This window comes from Impatiens glandulifera, chromosome 4 (assembly GCF_907164915.1).
Source record: "Impatiens glandulifera chromosome 4, dImpGla2.1, whole genome shotgun sequence".
Lineage (NCBI taxonomy): Eukaryota > Viridiplantae > Streptophyta > Magnoliopsida > Ericales > Balsaminaceae > Impatiens > Impatiens glandulifera.
The window spans coordinates 8,581,958-8,605,415 of NC_061865.1; the positions used below are offsets into that span (position 1 = coordinate 8,581,958).

Genomic DNA, 23,458 nt, shown 5'->3' on the forward strand with positions numbered 1-23,458 from the left:
GAGAATAGTCGAATTAACCTCAGTAATGTTGGATGAACATGGGGGAGACGGACTCAGTGTCTCCGGGGCTTAGCGATCGTCGCAGAGTCGGCCTGGAAGCGTTTGACAATCATGGGGGAGTCGATTGGGGCTGGAATAGTCCGGCTGGGGCTGAAACCGTCCGGCTGGCGTGTGATCGTGGGGATGGGGGAAGAGCAACCGTCGCGGGGGAAGAGAAGGGGAAAGAAAACGGGCAGAAATGGGGGGAAAAAGAAAAAGAAGAAGAAAAAAAAATTAAAAGAGTATAACAGTCCAAAATTATAAAAAAAATAAATTAAAAAAAATGAAAATAATAAAATTATTTTTTTAATATCATCATATTTTGAGTGTCATTTTGATCCAATTTTCCTCTAGAACCTTACATTGTACGGTCACTTGTCACTGACACAATATTTGACTTCAATGTACCTTTCAACAAATAAATAAATAAAAATAAAATACTACTCCCATTTTATTTTATTTAGAATTATAAAATATAATTTAAAAATTAAAATGAACAAAAAGAAAGTAATAATAAATATTTGAACTTTGTTTGTCAGTACTATTTTTATACCAGTATCTAAATTACAAATTAAAATTTAGATCATACATTTTTTATTTCATTTAGTATACAATTATGTTGTAAATAATTTACAAATTTTTTTTCAATGATTAATTAAATCAGAACATATTCATTTTTTCTTCAAAGTAAAGTTTAGGATAAAAAAGTATAAGAATTGAAAGCTAAAGGAAAAATTTAGTAAATTAACATATTTGGAATTCCGCGTTACCGTTTCAAGGTCATTTGAGACCCGTCTCTCTTCTCTCTCTCTCTATATCTCCTTCTTTCGTTTTCTCTCAAAAAAACCATTTTCTCATTCCTTCTTCCTTTTTTTCTCTCTAATGGCGGATCAGCTAACCGATGATCAGATCTCTGAATTCAAAGAGGCTTTCAGCCTATTCGACAAGGATGGAGATGGTAACATTTCTTTTCATTTCTGTTTCTAGATGTATAGATTTCTAACTTATATTCAGATCTCTACATCCACGATTTATCGATACGTTCGTTGACTTCTCTTCCTTTGTTCTTTTATCTAGATTTCTATTATGTTTCTTTAATCGCGTATCTGTTTATGGTTTATTCATCAATCATGTTCGTGCTTTCGTATTCTGAGACCTTTTGTATGATTGATTCCCTTATAGATTGATTTTTCAGGTTATAGATATTCTTTACTTAGTTATCAATATATTCTGGATCTTTTTCATCTATTTTTTGTATATTATTTGTTAGGGAGATAAATGCATTAGGTTCTTTGTTATTGTGATTTTGATATAGAGAAATTATTTGTGTCACGATTTATTGTACAATTTGATGTTGTTCCTTGCTTACAGTATGTGCGATATGATTATTGAGGATAGTTTGTAAATGAAGTTATAAAGTAGGAGTTTCGAGTTGATTTGTGCATTATCAATTTCGAGATTTCTTAGATAAGATTTTGTCTATATGATTCTGATTGACATTGAGAAATGATTTGTGTCTCGATTTATTGTACAATTTGCTGTTGTTCCTTGATTACTGTATGTGCGATATGATTATTGATGATAGTTTGTAAATGAAGTTACAAAGTAGGAGCTTCGAGTTGATTTGTGCATTATCAGTTTCGAGATTTTTCTCGTAAGATTTTTGTCTATATGATTCTGATTGTCTGTCTTGGAATGGAATTTATATGTATTTGTATTGATAGAGAACATCTTCTAATTGGCGTGTGCTCGAAAAAATGGGAATATGATTCTTGGTTACCGTATGTATTATTGATCATAGTTATAAATGAAGTCACAAAGTAGAAGCTTCTAGTTGATTGTGCACTATCAATGTCAAGATTTCTTTTATAAGATTTGTCTATATGATTCTGATTGTCTTGGAATGGAATCTATATGTATAGAAAACATCTTCCAAATGGTCCGTGATTGAAATAATGGTAATATGATTCTTGCTTACCGTATGTGCAATATGATTATTGATCATAGTAGTTATAAACGAAGTCACAAATTAGGAGCTTTTAGTTGATTGTGCACTATCAATATCAAGATTTCTTTCATAAGATTTGTATATATGATTCTTATGGTCTTGGAATGGTATCTATATGTATAGAAAACATCTTCCAAATGGTCTGTGATCGAAATAATGGTAATATGATTATAAGATCAGAGTTATAAACAAAGTCACAAAGTAGGAGCTTCTAGTTGATTTGTGCACTATCAATTTCGAGATTTGTCTATATGTTTCTGACTGTCTTGGAATGGAATCTATATGTATTCGTATTGATAGAGAACATCACCCAATTGGTCTTTGCTCGAAATAATGGTAATTGTTGAAAGTGTTTTGCTTACTTGCTAAAGTTGAATGTGGATTTTGAGTTATGCCACATAATAATCCATGTGACAACAATAACTATTGTTCAATACAATTCAATTGAATATAGAACATCTAGTGTCAATATGTTATTTGTTAGCTGCTATTTAAAGGTCAGTCTTATTTTAATAAATAAAAGACAATGTCATTTACAAAACAAGGAATCATAAAGAAAGGATACATAACAAACTGTGTATAAGAGCCAAACAAGACAAGGAAAAGAAAGACAACCGCAAACCATTCTCTTGTAGTCTCCTAAGAAACACTTGAGAATTGTGTTGCGGAAATGTGTCTAGAGTTAGGGCTTGTTTGATGTTAGATTATTTTGATTTAATCCTAATAAACCACCCTCACATAATCAATCACTTCTTCTATAATAATCTACTTTTCATCAAACCTTTTTATTGTTCATATATTTGCTCCAGTTTCTACTATGTATATTGCAACATTGTTCTGATTGAGTTATTTGAATCATCCTCAAAATAACCGACTATCTATTCATCCATCATCTCATCAATTCATATTAATTTTTGCGTCACACCAACTGAACAAGATTCTTAGAAAATATTTTGTTTCTTAGAACAACTTGAAAATTTCCATACCATTAAAAATACAATATTATTGTTGCAGGTTGTATCACTACCAAGGAGCTAGGAACAGTGATGCGATCATTGGGCCAGAATCCAACAGAAGCCGAGCTCCAAGACATGATAAACGAAGTCGACGCAGATGGAAACGGAACAATTGATTTCCCTGAATTCCTCAATCTGATGGCCAGAAAAATGAAGGACACCGACTCCGAAGAGGAATTGAAAGAAGCTTTCAGGGTTTTCGACAAGGATCAGAATGGTTTCATTTCAGCAGCCGAGCTTCGTCATGTCATGACCAATCTAGGTGAAAAACTCACTGACGAGGAAGTTGATGAAATGATCCGCGAAGCTGATGTAGATGGCGATGGACAAATCAATTACGAGGAGTTCGTCAAAATCATGATGGCCAAGTGAGGATCAAACTAAAAGATTATCTATCTAATTTCTGGTTAGGATAATACACAAATCTGATACTCTTATTGTATTTGACTTGTTTGTGTATTGATTATTATGTTTATTTACTTTAGAATTGGATGATTTGGTTGATCAGTATTTTGCTTTTGTTGATGGTTTTCAAATATGTTACCTTAGAACTGGTTTTAAGACTATTTGTATTTTTATATGTTTTCTATTATTGCATTTTGTGATCCTTTTAGACATACTTGTAATTATTATTTTTAATAATATAATTTTTAAAATGTTAAATTGTAACAATGGTTAGGAATTTGTATTGTATTATAGTTAATTTGATGAGGACGGGTAGGGAATGGAAATTGGGAGATGGAGTATAGAAATTTTATTATTATTTTAGCATTGACTCCCATTCTCTCTAATCTCTAATTTGATTATTAAATACTATTTCATTATCATCTCAAATATATATAAAAAAAAACCAAATAGACAAATTTTTTGATAAATTAAATTTAAGACTTCTTTGAACTCCAACAAATAATATTTGTATTTTAAATTCAACAAATATTAATAATTTAGTATTAGGGGTGAGAAGTTCTAGTAGTTCGGTTTTGTAATTGAATTTAAGTTTTATATTTGTCTTTCGAATAGCTCGTTTTATAAATAGTATAAACATTTATATTTTATAACATATATTATATTTATAATTATTTGATGGTATTAATATTTTTCATTATATATATATATATATATATATATATAAAGTTTGATGATTAATAATATTTTATTATAAATTTGTGAGATGTATAATTTATTCGAATATAAATTTTGATATTTCATCTTTATACTCTCTTTTTATAACCAAATAATTATCTAGATGCTAATAATAATTCATCCAAATTCTCCATTTTATAATCAAATAATTATCCTAGATGCTAATAATAATTCATCTAAATTCTCCATATTTAGAATACGATAAGATAATAGAATAAAAACAGGTAAAGACTTTAAAGATAGTAGTACTTAAGTATTTTAATAAAATTAATACTAAATATTTAAAAATACTAAGTTAGTTTAAGTGATAATTTGATTTTTTTTATTTTATAAACATTTTAAATTAAGATAATATAAAATAGTGCTAACTTTCTAAATTTAATAATATATAGGGCAGAATAAATGTTTTTGGGTTTGAGTTAGATTAACGATGTAAATGATTTGGTTTTGGTTTGGTCAGTTTACTTTTGAAATGTTCATCTAAATCGACGTCGATTTATTAAACTTTAAACCGTCGGTTTATGAGCTTGAATAGTTAAAAATTAGTTTGGATGGTTTAATGGGTTTAATTCATTAATAAATTTGTTAAATAGATTAATCGTAACAAATATTATGAAAGTCACCCAATAACATAATTCATTAATCACTAACATAATTTCAAAAGCACAAATATATCATATTAAGATTTTTTTTACTAAATATGACACTAAAAATAATTAACAACTATAAAATTAAATTTATTTACTATTAATAATATTTAATATTTTTAATATTAGTTAAAATATGTGTTAGAATAATAATTATAATACATACTTATTATTATCGGTTTAAGATTCAATTTTTATTTCCATCTTATTTAAATTTTATTTTGTAAATATTTTATCGAATTGAACTATCTAACGGTTTAAGTTCATCGAACCGAATAGTTGAAATTAGTTTGATAAAAAAAAAAAGAAAAAAGCTCACTTAGACGTATGTACTTGTACAACTAGCTCACTTAAACGTATGTACTAATAAAAGGTCATTTAAACGTACGTACTATCAAAAATTGGCTCATTTAGCCTCTTTTAGTAACCATGGTTAACTTTTATTTTTAAATTTATATATTTATTAATTAAATATTAATATATTTTCTCTCTCTTTCCTTTTCATTTATTATTTCACTTATTACTAATAAATGAACCCTCTATTTTTATCTTTTTTATAATTTTTTATTATTTTTATATGAGTATTTATGATTGATTATTTTAATTTTATTTTATACCTACGAGCATTCATCATTAATTATTTTAACTCTATATTTCTTCTTCTTTTTTATATATATTTTTTATATTCACATTCATTATTAATTATTTTAAAATTGTTTATCCCAATAAGTGAATATAACAATGAAAATTCTTTCAACAATAAAAATCCTTTAACACAAAAATAAATTAATTAAGAATTAAGAATTAAATAATAATAAAAACTCATTCATCAAACAGTAAAAGAGTAATAATCAAATATTAGACAAAACAATTTCTTTACTACTAATATAAGTCGTGAATAAAAATTAAATAAAAAATTATTAATTTCATTTTTATTTATATTAAACTAAATAAAAAAAAACCCTTTTTTATTTATATTATATTAAATTAAATAAGAAAAACTCCTTCAAAAAATATTACAGTAAAACATAAAATTCATAAAAAAAAGTTGTTAAATTAAAAAAAAATGAGAATTTAAAAAATATGAGAAATAAAAACTAATAAAAAAAAAGATGAAATATAAAAAAGAAATTAATATTAAAATAATAAAAAATTTAAAAATAAAATAAATTACTTAGTTTAATTAATGAAAAAAAGGAGAGAGAAAATATATTAATATTTAATTAATAAATATATAAATTTAAAAATAAAAATTAACTATGGTTATTAAAATAGGCTAAATGAGTCAATTTTTGATAGTATATAGGTTTAAATGACTTTTTATTAGTACATAAGTGAGCTTTTTGAAAATAAAAAAAAATCATAAATTTCTGTATAGTCGGTTCGGTTTGATATTCGTTAGGTAAGCGGTTCAACCCTACATGGAACTTACAACCCGGATCCAAAATAAATAAATCGGGTCTAACTGAAAATGTGGATTTGAAATCAAACGACAGTACTAAAGACTGAGAATTTGTGTTGAAACATCAAAACTTTTGCCGGGCTTTCATAAATTTCTCATTCCCTCCGCCTATCGCCGCCGTGGTCCTCCGTATGAACAATCGAGCAATCGAGGAGGGACGAATCACCTGTTAAATCTCTAAACCTCTGAGAAAACCTAAACAAGTTTCTTTCTCTTATCAATGGCGGTTGATACCAATTTCGCATCGCTGTTTGATAAGCTGAAGCCAGAAGACGCATGGCTTCCTCCAAGACCTTGGGAATCTGTTCCATCTGAAGCGGGAATTGCCTACTCGAATGCTTCATTTTCCCAGTCTTCTTTCAGTAAACCTCTATATGATACTTCTACTGTCTCTGTAAGGATAATTTACTGAAATTAAGATTCTTAGTTTGTTTGATACTTGTATTACCAGTATGACTCGTTTCTCTACATTGAAAGTACCTTAACTTTTTTGTTTTTGTTTTCACCATTGATAATTTTACTTATTTTTTTGTGGTTAGGGTTCCAATTACTGTTCTTGTCTCGAGCATGATTTAGTTGCTTGTTCAAATAGCCAGAGATAGAGAGTATTGCCACTTGCTAGTTTGTAGAGAATCGTTTTTTTTTTCTGTAACTAATATCTTTTTCTGTAACTAATATCTTTTTCTGATTAACGTCCAACAAATTTATTATGCATTTTAGACTCAAGCAATAAAATAGGCTTCTTGACATGAAACGATTGTCTCGAAAATGCAACTTAACCTCTCATCCTACTAATCTGATATTTGCCAAGTTGCCTTGTTCTACCACAAGAGGGCTAAGTCTAATTAAGTTACCTCTAGTGGTCTAAGAACATTGATTGCTGACCAACTTAGTTAGTCATCTTCACGCTGTTCTCTTTTATGCCACTTATTGGGGAATTGCAATTATCTAAACTGCTCTATGCTTGTACTTACTTTATCAATTTTTTGTTTTTATAGGAAGCAAGTTTGGTTAGGCTTGCAATGAATGCACTACAAGGTACAGAGTCTTCTCTTTTATCTATTGAGAAGCTCTGTGCTAAATTCTCTTGTGAGTCATCTGACAGAACCTTCCACCGAATTAACAACCTGTGGAACCGTTCATCTAGCACTCTTTCCCTAGGGAAGATATTGAAGTCCATTGGATTCTCAGGGTGCACCATCTTTCTTCTCCATAAATTTGTAGAAGAATTTTCATATGTGAATGTTGATGAGATCCTTAAATGTGGTAAGCAGTTGAATTCGGAAAATTCCAATGATAACAGAGGGTCCCTCAAACATGGACTTGTCAATCAGGCATTCTCTAGTGCTCTGAAGAAGATATTGGAAGGTTTTATTTCCTCTATCTCTACTTTGTATGCATCAGTTGGTCTGAGGCATTTTTCAGAGACCAGTCATCCTTCTTGCTCAAATCAGGGAGTAGGCCATTTAGGAAGTGTGACCCATTCTGAAGCTACTTTGTTGGAAGTTTTCCTGCATACAAAGGAATTGAGAACACAAATTGAAGCTCTTGGAAATATCTGTTGTGTATACAACACGTCTGTCTCCTTCTCTGTTATTCCCTTACAAGAATTATATGTAAAAGCAAAGTCAGATTTCCATGACTTCCCTAGCGGTGCTGATCTGCTCACTTATTTGTATGCACAATTACGGGTCAGTAACTCATGGTATTGCCATCATTTACTTGGTTCTTCACTTATTTATCCATTTGTTATGGATCAATTGTTATATAGATGTATTTTTCATATTTTCATTTTGTTGCGACTTGTTTTTAACTCGAATGTCCTAGTTATGAACCTTGATTCCACCCCCTCCCCTCCCCTTTTTTTTTTTTTGCTTATTTGCAGGTTGCAGATCCATCCCACTCCGCCCTCCTCAGATTTCTATTTCTCCATGCATGTGAACCATATTTTGAATTTATAAGATCATGGATTTTCAATGCTACACTCAGTGATCCTTATGAGGAATTTTTAGTAGGGTGCAATGACAAGACATCATCATATTTGCCAACTGAAGCTTCGAGCTTGAATTGCCCTTCAATGGCAACTGTCAGGGTAACCTTATCTGCAATTTACAAGCTCTGATCCAGTAGTTGTCAAATATGTTATCCTTGTAATGTCTTTTACCTTGTTTAATTTCTCTAACAATCTTGAAGTTATTCAGGAGCGTGATGGAGTTGCCATTCCTTGTTTTCTAAAAGAATACTCAGGTCCTATTATCAGAGCTGGTCAGCAGCTTCACGTGTCTCTGAAGTTACTTGAGTTATGTAATAATCCAGGAAGCACAAACCGTATCTATGAAGACCTTCTTCCTTCCTGGAGTGATTTCTCATGTGATTCTCCATTTTACTCCTCTATTTTGACTTTTGATAAAAGAAACATCAACACCCTGTTCAATGCAAGAAGCAGCTACTATAAAACAATGCTGGAAAAACTTGACACTGTCTTGGAAAACTTGGAGGTAACATATCAACAGGTACTTGCATCAGCTCTCTTACTTGATGTCCATTTACTTCTCCGATTTTCTTAAGTTCTGTGGAAATAGTTAGACTAGTTTGAGGGGGAGTGTTGAAACTGAATTTATAGTTTAGGGATCTAAGTAGTGTGTGTTTTTCCTTGCTTATTGGAATCACCAAAAGTAGCGTTTGGTTACCTTTTCTTTATTTCTCTTTGTATAAATGTACATTTAATTTCATTCATTAATACACACAATCAAAGAGGTCTTTAATCCCCCTAAAAAATCTCTCTCACAACTCTCAAGTTCAATACTAATAACCGAAGTAGGTATTCCAATGGTTGCATTGTCTTTCTTTTTCTAATTTTATGTGGTTGTAGATAAGGCTTAGTCTGGTAACAATATCTTCCCCCATCCAATATATGGTCCGTGGAATTTTTCTTTATGCATCTACTTTTAGCTTCATATAGACCAATGTGATTTCTGATCTCAGAATACTTCAATTTTCAACGGGGTGTGACTTCTGTCAATTATCTGGCCTTTAAGCTTGTTATCTAGTCTATTTGTCTTCATCTCCAAGCCCGATTCTACTTTGTCTTCATGCAAATCTGTATGAAGGAACTTGATTGCCTCAAAAACAATAATCTTTTACCCCTCTTTACCAAATGAGAGATCATGGACACTTATTTTCTCTATGTACTTTGCAACTTGTAATGATTTATTTTGCATTACCCAAGTTAATATTTGTGTCATTAAAAATTGGGTACCGGAAACATTGGCCTTTTATATTTTCATAACTTTCTTGAACAGATGTACTAAAAAAGTGTGAGACTAGGATAAACTCACTTTTTGCTACCGTTATTTGATAATAGATTATCTTATCCTACATTTCTTTGCAGAACATGTTGAGAGATTTTGATTCTTGTTTTATATTCCCGCAGTTGATTAAGTTAGGTGGTAAAGAGTCTTCCACATTTTCGCAAGTAGTTTTGGATGGAAACACATTGATCTTGTATGCAAAATTAAATGAAACAGGAAGATTCTTAAAATAGTTATATTTCACCATTTTGCAGGTAGCTTTGCGGGGCAATGCTATGGGTTGGGCGCATAACAATCAAGGATATCCATATATTCCTATGCCTGTTATAAATGATGAGGATGTCACTTATACTATATCTGATGATGTAAATTTGAACAGGTATACTTTCTTCTCTGAATCTATTCAGTATATATATGCTCCTTTCTCATTATTTGTATGTGTTTGTTGTTATATCTAATGTTCATTGTTCCTCTTCATCACTTGCAGATGTATATTTTTTTCACCTTCAACAACTGTAGACACAAATAATTACTTTCACTGATTTTTAAACTTAATTTTGAGGTTTTCTATTAATGCTTCAAGTTGATGTGGTAAAGCTTTTTATACTTGCATTGGAATGAGTTGAATCCTTTCATAAGTTTCATGAGTTAAAGATCTCTTCAATTTGTAAACTTTATATATAATCCAAAAATGTTTATCTAATAGAAATGTAATCTTTTGAATGTATCTTCTGTAGTGATTCTGTTTGTGTAAATCATTAAGTGATTATACGATTTCAAAGCTATTGTTTATAGATAGTTGAAATCAGGATTACATCTTAATGAAATGTAAAACTACATATCACAGTTTTCAAGATAAAATAAACATCTTTCTCCTTCTGTTCTTTTGTTTTTGTTTCTCTTCTCCCTCCCATCTGTAATTCATTAAACGCATGTTTTTCTTTTAATGAAAAGTTGACTTTTTTCAAAAAAAAGAAGAAGATGAAATGAACATCTGAGCATCCATTTTTGGGATATGATTGAAATGCTTCTATTAGTTAATCTACCTGTACTTAATTCGAGATGGAAATCTTTAGGGAGACATTTTGTTATTGTTTAGAAATCTACTTAGTACATTTCATACTACACACACACACACATATATATATATCTTTTAATTAAATGATTCTTTTCTTTTGACTCTCTATTTTTGTTGCATGTTTTCCTGATCCCAGCGCTCATGATGCCGAGGAATCTGAGGAATCAAGTATGAGAAGTGAACTCTCTTATATGGAGGATCAGGCTGATTCTTCTGAGTGCTCGTCAACATGCGGGTCTGAAGAGCAAAGTGAGCCTGAGCAGTTAATTCACAGTTCTAATAGCTTTGCTGGGCTTGACCAGAAATATTTGTCTTCCTTAAACATTATCTCCAGTACCATGTCTGACAATTTTTTCCAGAAACCTTTTCAGCATGTTCTGAAGGACATGGACAGTGTTTTGAGTAAAAATTGTGAGAACACTGATACTCTTGATCAGTTTAAAGAACCTCCTCATAAGCAAACAGGTTACTCAAATGATGGTTCCCTGCAACTAGAGTTGGATTGTTCTCAAAGCTTGCAGCCGCCTGGTTTTGTGAGAAATGGTTTCCACTTTGACAGACATCTTCTAGATAGAAACTATTTCCTTACCTCTGACTTTCAGCTACCATTTAGTGGAGGAATTTCAAATGCTATGGAGAAAGAAATGTCACACCCCTGTAGTACAATTTCAAACAGAAAGGATTCAAACAAGAAAACCACTGAGGTGGCTAACTTTGCAGACCAACAACATTCTTCATTAGATTCATTTGTTCTGCAGACCCAAAAGCATAAAAACCTCTCCCATCTTTTTTGCATGAATCCTACATGGATTGAAAATAAACTCTTGGTTAAGTCAGGGGGCAGTTACTACACAGATCATGGAGAATCATTTTCTTTCTTTGATTTTTCATCTGTGAAAGACCCTTGTAAAGTATATGTGGAGAATACTACAAGTCAAAGAAGTTGTATACACGAGCCTAGAATTACTCAGAATTCTAATACTGGTGCTGGTATGAGTGCTTCCTATGATTATACTCAATTTACTGCCAATAACATCACACATGAGGAAACCATGACCTCTCATGGGAAGTTAACAGTATCATTGGATGACAAACAAGAAGATATTTCCTCATTTTGTTTTGGTGTTAATGATTTGCAAAATATGCCTAGCTCATCTGCTGAATCTTTCAACACCAGTGACAGGGGAACCATGCCTTCAACTCCTACATTTGAAATGCCACTTGATTTTGTCATTGAGAAATGCCTCTTGCAGGAGATTCGGCTTCAGTATCCTTACACGTGTCATTAACCTTTTGTGACTGTATTAGTTCATATGAACTAATATTAGTTCTATTTAATCTCTTAGCCAAAATACTAAACTGCACACTACTTGATTTTACTAGTATGTCAATTCGTTCAGGTTATGTTTTACAATTGGTTATTTATATGTTTATTTTTGTGAGCAGCGGTTTAAATCGGGGGTTGCCTACCACACACCTTCACTAGTGCTTGTTTGGCTAGGTATCGTACCTCAAGTGGTTAGCCTATGATGTTGCTAGTTTGCCTTCATATTTCTGGAGGAACATCCAGTGTAGAGTGTGGTTTCCTTTATCTTATTTGTTGTCAATCTCCTTCTCTAGTATCTCTATTTTGGCAGGCCAATTAATCTTCTGAGATTATTAGGTTGTGGTTTGCAATTTGATTTGTAAATGCCACAGTTTTCATGCCATGTCTACCAGCATAGTTGTATGCATTGGAACTTTCGTGAAGCACATCTCTCTCTTTTCTGTAGAAGAGCTTTTGTTGGTCTTGACAATATGTAAAAGTTGTATGTCTTACAGGGGGAGAATTGATTAGAGTATAGATAAATGTGAACCTCTTGTATTATGAGAAAATAGCTAATCTTCCCAATTGAGTGGATTTGTTTATGAGATGTTGCTGAGTGGGACCTTGGTCTTCTTTTTTGAGTGAAAGATGGTACAAAGGATTATGAGATTTCATTTGATTGAATATGAAATCAAACTCATGTGTCTGTATTATTCTCTTTGCAGTAGTTGTTTTTGTTTCCCATTACTTCCAGAGCAAAGCTCCTTGATATGCTATTCATTCCATTAGGATATACCACATTTCATTACTATAATTCTGCTGGTCAGAATTTCCTTATCATTGTCTATTTTTCGTTTTTCTTTGTCATGGTTTTTCTTAACAGTAATAGATATTCCTATGTGAGCAAGTTAACTATCAAACTACTTCTTGAAGGATTTGGTTTGCAAGACCACTTATTGGCATTAAGGCGCTACCATCTCATGGAAGTGGCAGACTGGGCAAATATATTTGTCACAGCTCTTTGGAATCATGTATTTCCTCTTCTTATCATGACCATTTAACTTCTGTCTGTTTGAAAAATTGTTTCTTATGGTTCTTCCTCTCCTATTCTGAAGCCAGAAATGGCATGTAATGGAGGCTAGTTCAGAAGTGTCAGAAATTCAAAGATTACTTGAGTCATCAGTGCAGAGATCTTCATGTGAAGGGGATAAATACAAGGGTAACTTATATGTCTATTCCAAGAGGAAGGGCATAATGACTTCATCTATATCAGGCATAGGTAGATTTTACTTTGATTGCTGCACTGTTATTAAGTTTCTGCATAATCTGGCTCATTTTAATAAGTTTATGGCAGGAGTTGATTCATTTGACTTCATTGGCTTGGGATACATGGTGGATTGGCCGGTAAATATGGTTTTGACTCCAGAAGCCTTGGAAATGTATACACATATATTTAATTTTCTGATGGGAGTCAAGCTTGCTGCCTTCTCACTAGCTGATATTTGGTGCTTATTGAAGGTATATCATATGAAATTGATTCTGCAATATTCTTCCATAGATAAAACACTTTGAAAGAAGATGAACTCTATATGTACTTAGTACATAAAAAATTAACCATGAAATCCCTGCTGCCGTAAAAGATGACACCAATCCCCTCTAATCCAATCCTGATATAACTTACAAGTTAATCAGCTGTACAATTGTTAGTTGTCCCATTATTTAAGCCTTCTTAATTTATCCAGAAATAGAATTTCGTTCCCCATTTATGTTCCGCACAAGTAAATAGATGAATTCAACTCAGTTTACCCCCTTCTCAACTGACTAGAGAGAGCCTTGTGAATCCTCTCTCTTCACTGACCTAATGTTGCATGCAATCATATCCTTCTTATCTAATACAGGTGAGCTATTTTCTTGATGTTATATTCAATGAGAGTTTGTGGTTGATGTTTGCTTTATTGTCTCTCTAGTTGTGTGACAAATATAAAAGATCTGTGTCCAACTTTCATATGGGTGGCATGTTGTAAAATCTGCTGTTGGCTAGTGTGATATTAGTACGTTTTCAAGAGGATTTCTAGGGTTTTGATAGATTTGGAGAGAGATAGAGTCCCTTAGGAAGATGAGAGATAGCTTAGAATATCATTCTCTATTCATAAAATCTGGATATATTTTCTAGTAACTTATGGCTCATACCATAAAGGACAATGAATCTTTTGTAACAAACTATGTTAACTGGCATCACTAACCAGCCTAATTGTAACTCTCTAATGAACTTCAGGGACTTATTTAATATTTTTGTCTAACTACCTCTAACCCCTAATATTCCTAGAAGATGAATCTGGATTGTCCGCTGTCGTATCTCCACCATTGGATTGTCTAACCCTATGTGTACCAGATATCTCTAATTTGTATACTGCAGGAACTTTGGATTTAATCCCTAGGGGCATGTGAACTTTAGAGGATCCATTGTTAAGATAACTTTTATTGGATGAGTTGTGGTAATACTATTACTATGCCTTACCTTTGCAACTGATGCAGGCATTACACACAAGTGGGTGGTGGTACCACATATGGCTTGACAGAAAAGTACCGAAGTATGGCTTTAACAAGATTTGGGATGGTGATCTTTTACATTGTTTGGCCTTCACATGAACTTAAATTTAAGTAGGGGAAAATCGGATGTGTCTACTTTTTTGGATAGGGTTTACAGTTACTAATGTAGTGGACACCACCCATGCGTAAGCATGCAGTCAGAATTGAGTTCTAGGCACTTTACAATAGAGGCTTTTGTAGGAATAGTTAGACACCTAAACTTTATTTCATCAATGTTTCGTGGTAGGTTATGCAAGTAAACTATATTTTTGTCAATTGTACAAGGTTTTTGTGAGTTGTGTATTGATCGTCAGGATATGTTCTGGTTAATCAATCAGGACCATCATTCTGGACAACATGAACCACATATTGGAGAATTCAACATGCTAACCAAGATGAGGTAAGCCTTGGGTTGTGATAGGCATAACTTTTTTTGAGGGGTTGAAAACACCTTTATGTTTTTCTCAGTTCTCATCCCTTTATTTTTTCTTTATTCTTCTTCTTGCTTGTGCATGTATTATATTTTTTGGGGGAAAGGTATTATGGTCTTGTTAGGATGATATATTAATTGTTTTTTTTTAGTTTCTTGCAAATAAACTGGTTTTTGTAAGAGAAATATTTTTTGAAGTAAAAAGTGGTTTATATGAGTCAAAATGTCCAAAATACCCTTAATATTTAAAATTTAAATGTTATAAAGAATGATGGGATTTTTGTATTTGGATTCATGATTTGATGGAAGAAGTGATTGATGAAGGATATTAGTTTAAACCACATTAAAATGTCCTTAGGAATTCAATTTCATCAAATGTTGCACTAATATTATATTGTTACTTCTTATCTCAGGCACCAAGTTGATCATTTTGTCTCAACATTGCAGCAGTATGTCCAATCACAGCTATCCCATGTATCCTGGTGCGAGTTTCTGGATTCTCTGAAACACAAGGTTCAGTTCTGTGTTTTACTTTTATGCAACCACTTTTTACTTATTTATTTTGGCTTTTAGTGCCTAGATTACACATCAATTTTACCTTGTTTGCCTTTCCTTGAATTGAAAGTAATTCTAATTTGCATGAGAGATTATTTATGTAATTTCTGTGGGGAAGGCATCTGTCAATTGACCAAAGAAAAAGGAAAAAAAAATAATGTGTTGAAATACTCAAAATCAGCTTGATATTTTCGAGTAGCTTTGACTGCTTGTGGCCGTAGAAGGTGTGTTGGACCAGGTTATGCTTAAAAATATTTTCAGTGTGTTTGTTGTATGATTTCCATTTTTGAGACATGGAACAAATTATGGAAGAATACAGGAAGTATTTTGTGGGTTTTCAGATAATACCAAATTAGCTTGATTGTTATGGTTGTGTTTTGAAACATTTTGTTCATCTCTCTTCTCCGTCACTGTTCCTTTAACGGTTTTTTGTTTACATTACTATACTTGCTATCAATACAAAGAGGTTTGTGCTCCCATGATTCTGATGGATCTTCTTCCTTTGAGTTTGACATTTTAGTTGGAGGATATTTCAAATGGACAACTTTTTCCTCAAGCCAACAATTTATCTAATACATTTTTACTTTATACATCACTACCAATAAAAATAACAAGGGCAATTTGGTCATTAATATTAACCAATTTCTCAGACTACATGTAATGGGATGTGTGTCCCATAAAATGGAATGGAGGGATTGTTGCCTGTTTTCCTTTTCCTATGGAGTTACTTCCATCCTATGAATTTACTTCCAATCTCATTACATTTATATATGGGAATTCTCTTTTGTTGAAGTGGAAGTCGTGGCTGTGGGGGTCATGCTACCTTCCTATATTAAAATAAAATAAAATTATATATGGGAATTCCATAATTTAAGTAGACCTGATAATTATTTGTTTTGTCACTATTGTTTTAATTTTCTTGTCAGCAGGATTACAAATTCCAGTGCCATCTCATGATTTAAACTTTAGCTTTACTGTCCTAATGCATTCTAGCTTACTTTGTAGGTCAAAGATATGATGGACCTGGAAACACTACATATGGAATATCTAGCTAATTCCATGCACGTGTGAGTTGGAATCATTTTCTTGTATCTTGCATTTTGATATTTTCTTCTAGGAGTCATAGGGCCTCAAATTTCTAGACTTTTTGAGTTAGGACTCCTGCAAGGAACACAACCCGACTTGTCAATTTTCATGTCAATTTGTAGAAAAGTTAATTGTTGCAACAATAATCTCACAGATGACCAGTTGAGCTTAGGGAGCTTATTTGATTTGTTATAATCATGATCCCATTGAAAATCGCCAAAGTTAAAATTGAAAGTGATTTTATTTTTTCCGATTGGTATAAGATTCTTTTTTGGATAATGATGTAAGATTATTCTTGATCATGATCGAGTATTGTTTTTGCTTCATTTGGTATAGAGCTTTTCTAGATGATGATCAAGATTATTTTTTGGATGTTGATCTAGATTTGTTTTTAAATCATTGTAATTTTTTGCCAACATAATAAATGTAGAATTTTTAGGATCATAATCCAAATGAAAAACATCAATACCAACACAGCCTATATGAGACAAACCAGAAGTGGCATTTTTGATAATATGGACCTGTTGAATCAACAATATATATTTTTCTTTATCATGACTTGCCTGTTCTTCCAATTTGTATCGTTTTTACTAAACTTGTATTTTTTGTTTTCAACTAATAATTGATATTTTGTCTCTATAGATGCTTCTTGTCTGACGAATTGCAGTCGGTTGGTGCCATAATCCGAAACATTTTGCAATGTGCTGTGGACTTCAAATCCTGCTCGACTGTAGGAGTAGCAGATGCGGCTGGTGTCGACAGAGATTTGTTTGGCAAACATTCTTGCATCAACATTTCACAGGTACAATTTATACTTATTTGTATTTTAGAAGGTAAATGTATTATCATAACAAAATGGAGAGCGCAAAAATGCCACTCTCATGCCCCCCATAGAAAAGTACATCAATGTGTGTCTATGTGAAAAAAACATCAAAAACCAAAAGACCAAACTGCTAAAAGACTGATACTTATATAAAAACAAACAAACTAATTATTGATCATTTCATCTACGATTATCACCCTTTAATAAAGATAAGAAAGAAGTGGAAAGTAATACTTTGATTATGTCATGATTAAGAATCTTTCCTTCAAATGTTCTCCTATTTCTTTCGCCTCAAATTGTACTCCCAAGGAAAATTGAATCATGGGTATATCTTAAATCCTGTTATATCTCACATAAGGAATATAGCTTAAGTTTTCAATTGATGGGCATAGGACTGCAAATGATCCAAGCTGAGCTCAAGCTGGCTCGAGCTCGAACTCGACTTGAAAAGCTTGAATTAAAATTAAGTTTTCAAACTGAAGTTCAAACTCAAACTCAAGCCAAAACCAATTTTTAAAATGAAAATATTAGACTAGGGTTTTGGAATAGGGCAATAAGACATGATTTACTGTCCACAATCCACATGAATGTTTAGACTTTACAAAGGATAGTTGAAATTTGAAAAAGAGGTTTGTTTTAGGTTTTAATATTAAAAATAAATAAAAATAATACATTATATATTGTTTGGCTCAAAAAAGCCCGACATGTCGTTGAATAAGTATTATATGAGTTCGAACTCGGCTCGAATATTATACGAGTCGGCTTGAACTTAGTCAAAATCAAGCTCAAGTCTAGTTTTGACCGAACAGCTCGGGAGCTCATTTGCAGCCCTAGATGGGCATAAGTATTCATTTTCTGATGTGAGCAAATTCTGTTGCAACTACATGTCTGTTATTTTTCCAGTTGATGCATAATGATCCTCCATCCCATTTTCTATGGCCAAAATTCCACATCTTTTTATTATTTTCTAGGTCGGGTTAATTGAAAACCATCTACAAGGGGATCAATATAGCCTCTGAGAAAATAAACGGGATTTGGAAACACCTCTATACAAAAATTATGGATCCAGAAATGTGTCCATAAACATAAATTATAAGTGTTTCCAAACGGGGTGCGGCTTTACTTGGTAATACCAATATGGAGTTGGATCTGGGTTTGAAAAATTATAATTATATTTCTTTGTCAAGTATCTCATTCGGATATTAACATATATATTAACAAAAATAATTACATTTTTTTTGAATACCCAGCTTTAGATATTTCTTATCGAAATAATTGACTGTCATAGTTCAAGAGTTTGAATTTACATAGGCAACATATGCCTGCAATTCTGTGCATATTTGGTTTCAATTTTGACCATCACCGGAATTCCTTCAAGATGCTCGAGAAGGAAAATTGAAATGAATTGTAAAATAAAGTGAAATTATGGATCTTATTATTTTTTTGAAAAGATAGAACCCTTTCTCATCAATTCAATTTCGTTCATATGTTAATTACACGTGACAGATAAAACATCAATATCGAAAAACAACTCAAGGTACACAACCATCAAGATGGATACAGATCATCTGATTATGAAATTGTCAAATGCAATTTTTCTTCTCAAATCGAAATGATGTGAAATTTTAGTCACTTGCATAGCTTTCATGAATTGTAGTTCAGCTAATACACCATTCACTTGCAGGTGTTGGCAATTAAGCAAACTTTTGACAAGAATCTGAAGGAATTATATTTGTGCCATCTCAAGTCATCAAAACACACGGAATATCGCGGTGTTTCGCGTTTCTGGCGATATCTCAATTATAACGAGTTCTACACAGATACAGATTATGAAATAACTCGCCAAACACTTCAACTTTGACCATAGTTGGAACAAAACATCAACATGGTATTTGGTTTTTCACTTTTATCATATTTTCCTTTTCGGTATCTTCATATTGAAATACCACGTCTTGTCTTTTTTGTTTCATCCAAGGATGTCTCATAAGATTGCATTGGCATCTCTGATATAACGATTAACCGTTGAACTAGCACATCCGTTTTCGTAGAAAAGATTGATTCTTACTAGATATATATCCTAGTTAGTACTCTCAATACAATGCTGTTTCAATTTATGACTGCTATATATTTTGGGTCATTTGAAAATTGATCGTTTGTTTGCACACATTTTAGTGATTTGAACAGTAAAGCTGGTTTATTATATTCTTTGTAGGTTTATTAATCTAGGTGATTGAGTTGAAATATTAACATAAACATTTTTTTATTATTATTCTCTTATATGATGATTTTCTATTTATTTTTACATTGATTTGAGCCTTGTATTTTCTCTATGCCATTTTAGTGTGTATATAAGTTGAATGAAATTTTCATTTTTTTTCAAAAAATTATGTATTAATACTTTGTATAAATATATATTTCATGTGGATGGTTACAATGATTTATAGAATAATTTGAATTATTATAAGGAATTATTTTAAATAAAATAAAAAGTATTATAATTTAGATTAGAGTGATGGTTTATTTAAAAGAGGTTGATGAACAATAATTTTGAGATATATATATTTTTTTATTAAAAAGATTTAAAGTTTATTAATATATAATGATAAAATATTATTTTTTAGAAAATAAAATAAAAAATATTTTAATATTTTAATTAATGAATTGATTGTTATAATTAAAGAGAAAATGAAAGACCTGTTCGAATTTGAGCATTATTCGGTTTGAATCATTTAAATAACTACTCAACCCACTCAAACATTATTTTTCTATTCTTCTTATCAATTATATCACTAAATTTATTAATTAAAATATTAAATTATTGTTTTTTATTTTATTTATATATATTAACACTTTCTAAATATTTTTACTAAAATTTTCTTATCTACTTTTCAAAATCATCACTAATTATTATTTTATTTTCTCTCCAATTATTATTCATTAATATTTTAGTTAATGAATTGATTTAGGTGACAAAAGAAAACGATAATTATGTGACATTATTTTTTAAAATTATTCAAATAATTTCAAACCAACAAGTTAGAAGTTATATTTGATTATGGTTTATTTTTTTAAGTTTATATTAAATGAAATACTACACCATATACTATAATTTGAGTCTTGATATTTAAAAATATATTTTAAATTTTAAATTTTCACAATTTATTTGAATTAATTACTAGACGGTAAGATATGTGTTAACTTTCACTTAAGTAAGTTGGCATATTTTAATATTTGTTTAGTTGGGTAAAACTGCTTAATCAAACTATATAGTATTTTACACGATAAAATCACATAAATGTATTACTAATATATAGCTTTTTAGTTTATAATTATTTTTCTTAAAATATAAATTATGTTATTTAAATTCATTAGATTTTTTTAGATAATATATATATATATATATATATATATATATATATATATATATTTTAATTTTCATTAATAACAACTTAAAAAATTCATTTTTTATTTTGTTATTTTTATAAGGAGATACTTCGTATTAATTCAAAAGAAAAGTTACATATGCAATATCAAATATACAATATAATAGGTACACAATCAAATCAATTAAATGATAATCTAGAGGTTAAATAATGTATAAAATTTGTAAAAATTAAAATTAAAATTAAGATAATCCAACAATCTTATATGTATTTTAGGTGATTTAAATGACGAACTTGTTTGAGTTTCATAAGGATGGATGAGAAAGTAGAGCAACCGAACAAACTAGTTAAGCGGTGTAAGAGGATCTCTACCAAATATTCTGGATGAAAGTGCAAATTGTCCTTACCCGTGAGTTGGTAAGCAACGCAAAATGTTATGTCAAATGATAACTGATTATCTACCTATAGTTTGAAATAATAAGAAACAAAAATAAATAAATAAAAAACAAAACAAACGAAGATATTTAAGAGAGGAGAGGATCAGATGTCCAAAAGGATGATTATAAAAAAATCAACATAAAAAATGTATAGGGACTCTATATATCTTTTTTAAATACACTAATTTTAAATAATCAGCCTATTGGAACATCCAAAGGGACACCACATCTTCCCCGCTGTAAGAGGGCCTCCAAAGGGGAGATTACTTCAAATAATTAAGAAAAAGATAGATACATAATCAGAAAAAATATTATTATGTATGAGCAACCAACCATCGTCAAAAGTTAAGAATATTTTTTTAATTATAAAAATAGAATTAAATGGTGAATATTTTTTAATATGAGTGGTGAAAATAGAAACGAGACACCTTCTTATGCTAAAAAAAATTATGAAACACAACAAAACGACTTTATCTTGTAGAGTTTTTATATTTATTTATTTATTTTTCTCTATAAATTATATATTCTGATAATTTTTACATCATGATAATGAATTGTAGTTGAATTAAAAATATATATACATTTAATTAATTAAATTATATTTTTAATATTATCTTATGTATATTTATATCCAGATGAGACCCTTTATAAAAAAAGTAGTATTTTCCTACAGAATTATAATTTCTTAAAGAATTATCAATAATTTTATTAATATAGTTTTAACATCTACAAATTATACATTCAACACAAAAATCAATATAATATTCCTCTTATTTGAAATTTATATATATATATAAATTAAAATTTATGGCAATAGTCTTTATTTTAATTTAAAACATTTTTAATGAAAAATTAATATATATATATATATATATATATTTTATGTCTTAGTAAGATTATTTCCAATTAAGTTATGCTGATGATATTTTATATTACAATATCAATTTGAAAAAAACTAATTATTTTATTGAATATATAAGTGTAATTAATTTTATGGTTAGTGAGTGATAAGTGGCTTAATTAATATAGGTCAATATCAATTAAACACTATTTATAGGTAAGTTGTCTATTCTCTTAACAATTCAAGTATTTATCACTTATAAAGCTTAGTTAATTAAGTAGATATATTGTCTATTTTGTTCTTAAAAAAGAAGGTAAGCTTAATATATTATGAAAAAGATTAATTATTAAGTAAATGCTTATAAATCACTATGATCTTGCATTATTTTTAAAAAATATAATAATTTAGAAAAATTATTGTTTGATTTTAAAAACAAAATAGTTAGCTTCATTCATCATTTTACCATCCTCTTAAATTTATAATTTGATATCATAATATTAATTTGAAATTGTAACCTGGGATTTTCTTGTCCGGAACTTAGCAACGGGGATCGCTGGTGGCTCGAAGTTTGATGTGTTTTAGTTTGCGCGTCAAAAACGTCTTTTTTAAAAGAAGACATTATTTTAAAAAATTGAAAATATCCGGGAACTTTGAAAATTAATCATATAAAAATAATTAATTTTATTTAAATTTAATAATATGGGCACCAAATAATAATTTGATTAAAATTCGGTTTAAATTAATCAAACATAATTAATTTTAAAGATCATTTATTTAAAAATAAAGTCGTCAAATGATTTAAAAAAAATTAGTAAATTAAATGTACGTGTATAAACGTAATTCATTAAAGTTTCTATAAGAGGTTCGTCTTTTGATTATGCTCGGAAAAGGGCCTTCGCACTTTGTTCTCCGCGCCCGTCAAAGAACAATTTTATTTTTTAAAGCAAAATCTGAGTATTATAAAATTTATTTATAACATTTATTTCCTTTAATTAATAATACAAGGGTCCTAAAGATATGTTTATATTACGTAAATAATTGTACAAAATTATTTTAACGGGCGTATCTGCGACTGCGTTGATATAAACTAATAAGAACCCTGAAAAATATCAGAAAAGTGTTAGAATTTAAAATTAAATTCCAAACGGGGCCTTAGCCAAAATATCTGTTTAGGAAATATCCCAAAAATATTTAAATATTATTTTAAACCTTTCAGGATTATTTGAAAATGAATTTAGGGTTTCAAAATTACAAAAATAATTTTGGATTTTGAAAAGTGGAACCAAACAGGCGTTAGGACCGGA

The 23,458-nt window shown here is 30.2% G+C and overlaps 2 protein-coding genes across 2 annotated transcripts; both read left to right on the plus strand.

Moving 5' to 3' along the window:
• Positions 1-836: 836 nt before the first annotated feature.
• LOC124933901 (calmodulin-7-like) lies at positions 837-3,678 on the plus strand. The gene is made up of 2 exons (XM_047474341.1): positions 837-997; positions 3,062-3,678. The coding sequence occupies exons 1-2, from the start codon at positions 922-924 to the stop codon at positions 3,433-3,435; spliced, it is 450 nt and encodes a 149-aa protein (XP_047330297.1). The 5' UTR covers positions 837-921; the 3' UTR covers positions 3,436-3,678.
• Positions 3,679-6,413: 2,735 nt separating this feature from the next.
• On the plus strand, positions 6,414-19,578 carry LOC124935884. The gene is made up of 14 exons (XM_047476316.1): positions 6,414-6,709; positions 7,314-8,006; positions 8,201-8,407; positions 8,517-8,828; positions 9,881-10,005; positions 10,841-11,971; positions 12,900-13,041; positions 13,130-13,289; positions 13,365-13,528; positions 14,938-14,999; positions 15,443-15,542; positions 16,590-16,651; positions 17,313-17,472; positions 19,178-19,578. Exons 1-14 carry the CDS (start codon positions 6,536-6,538, stop codon positions 19,352-19,354), a joined length of 3,669 nt encoding a protein of 1,222 aa, XP_047332272.1. The 5' UTR covers positions 6,414-6,535; the 3' UTR covers positions 19,355-19,578.
• Positions 19,579-23,458: the final 3,880 nt, after the last annotated feature.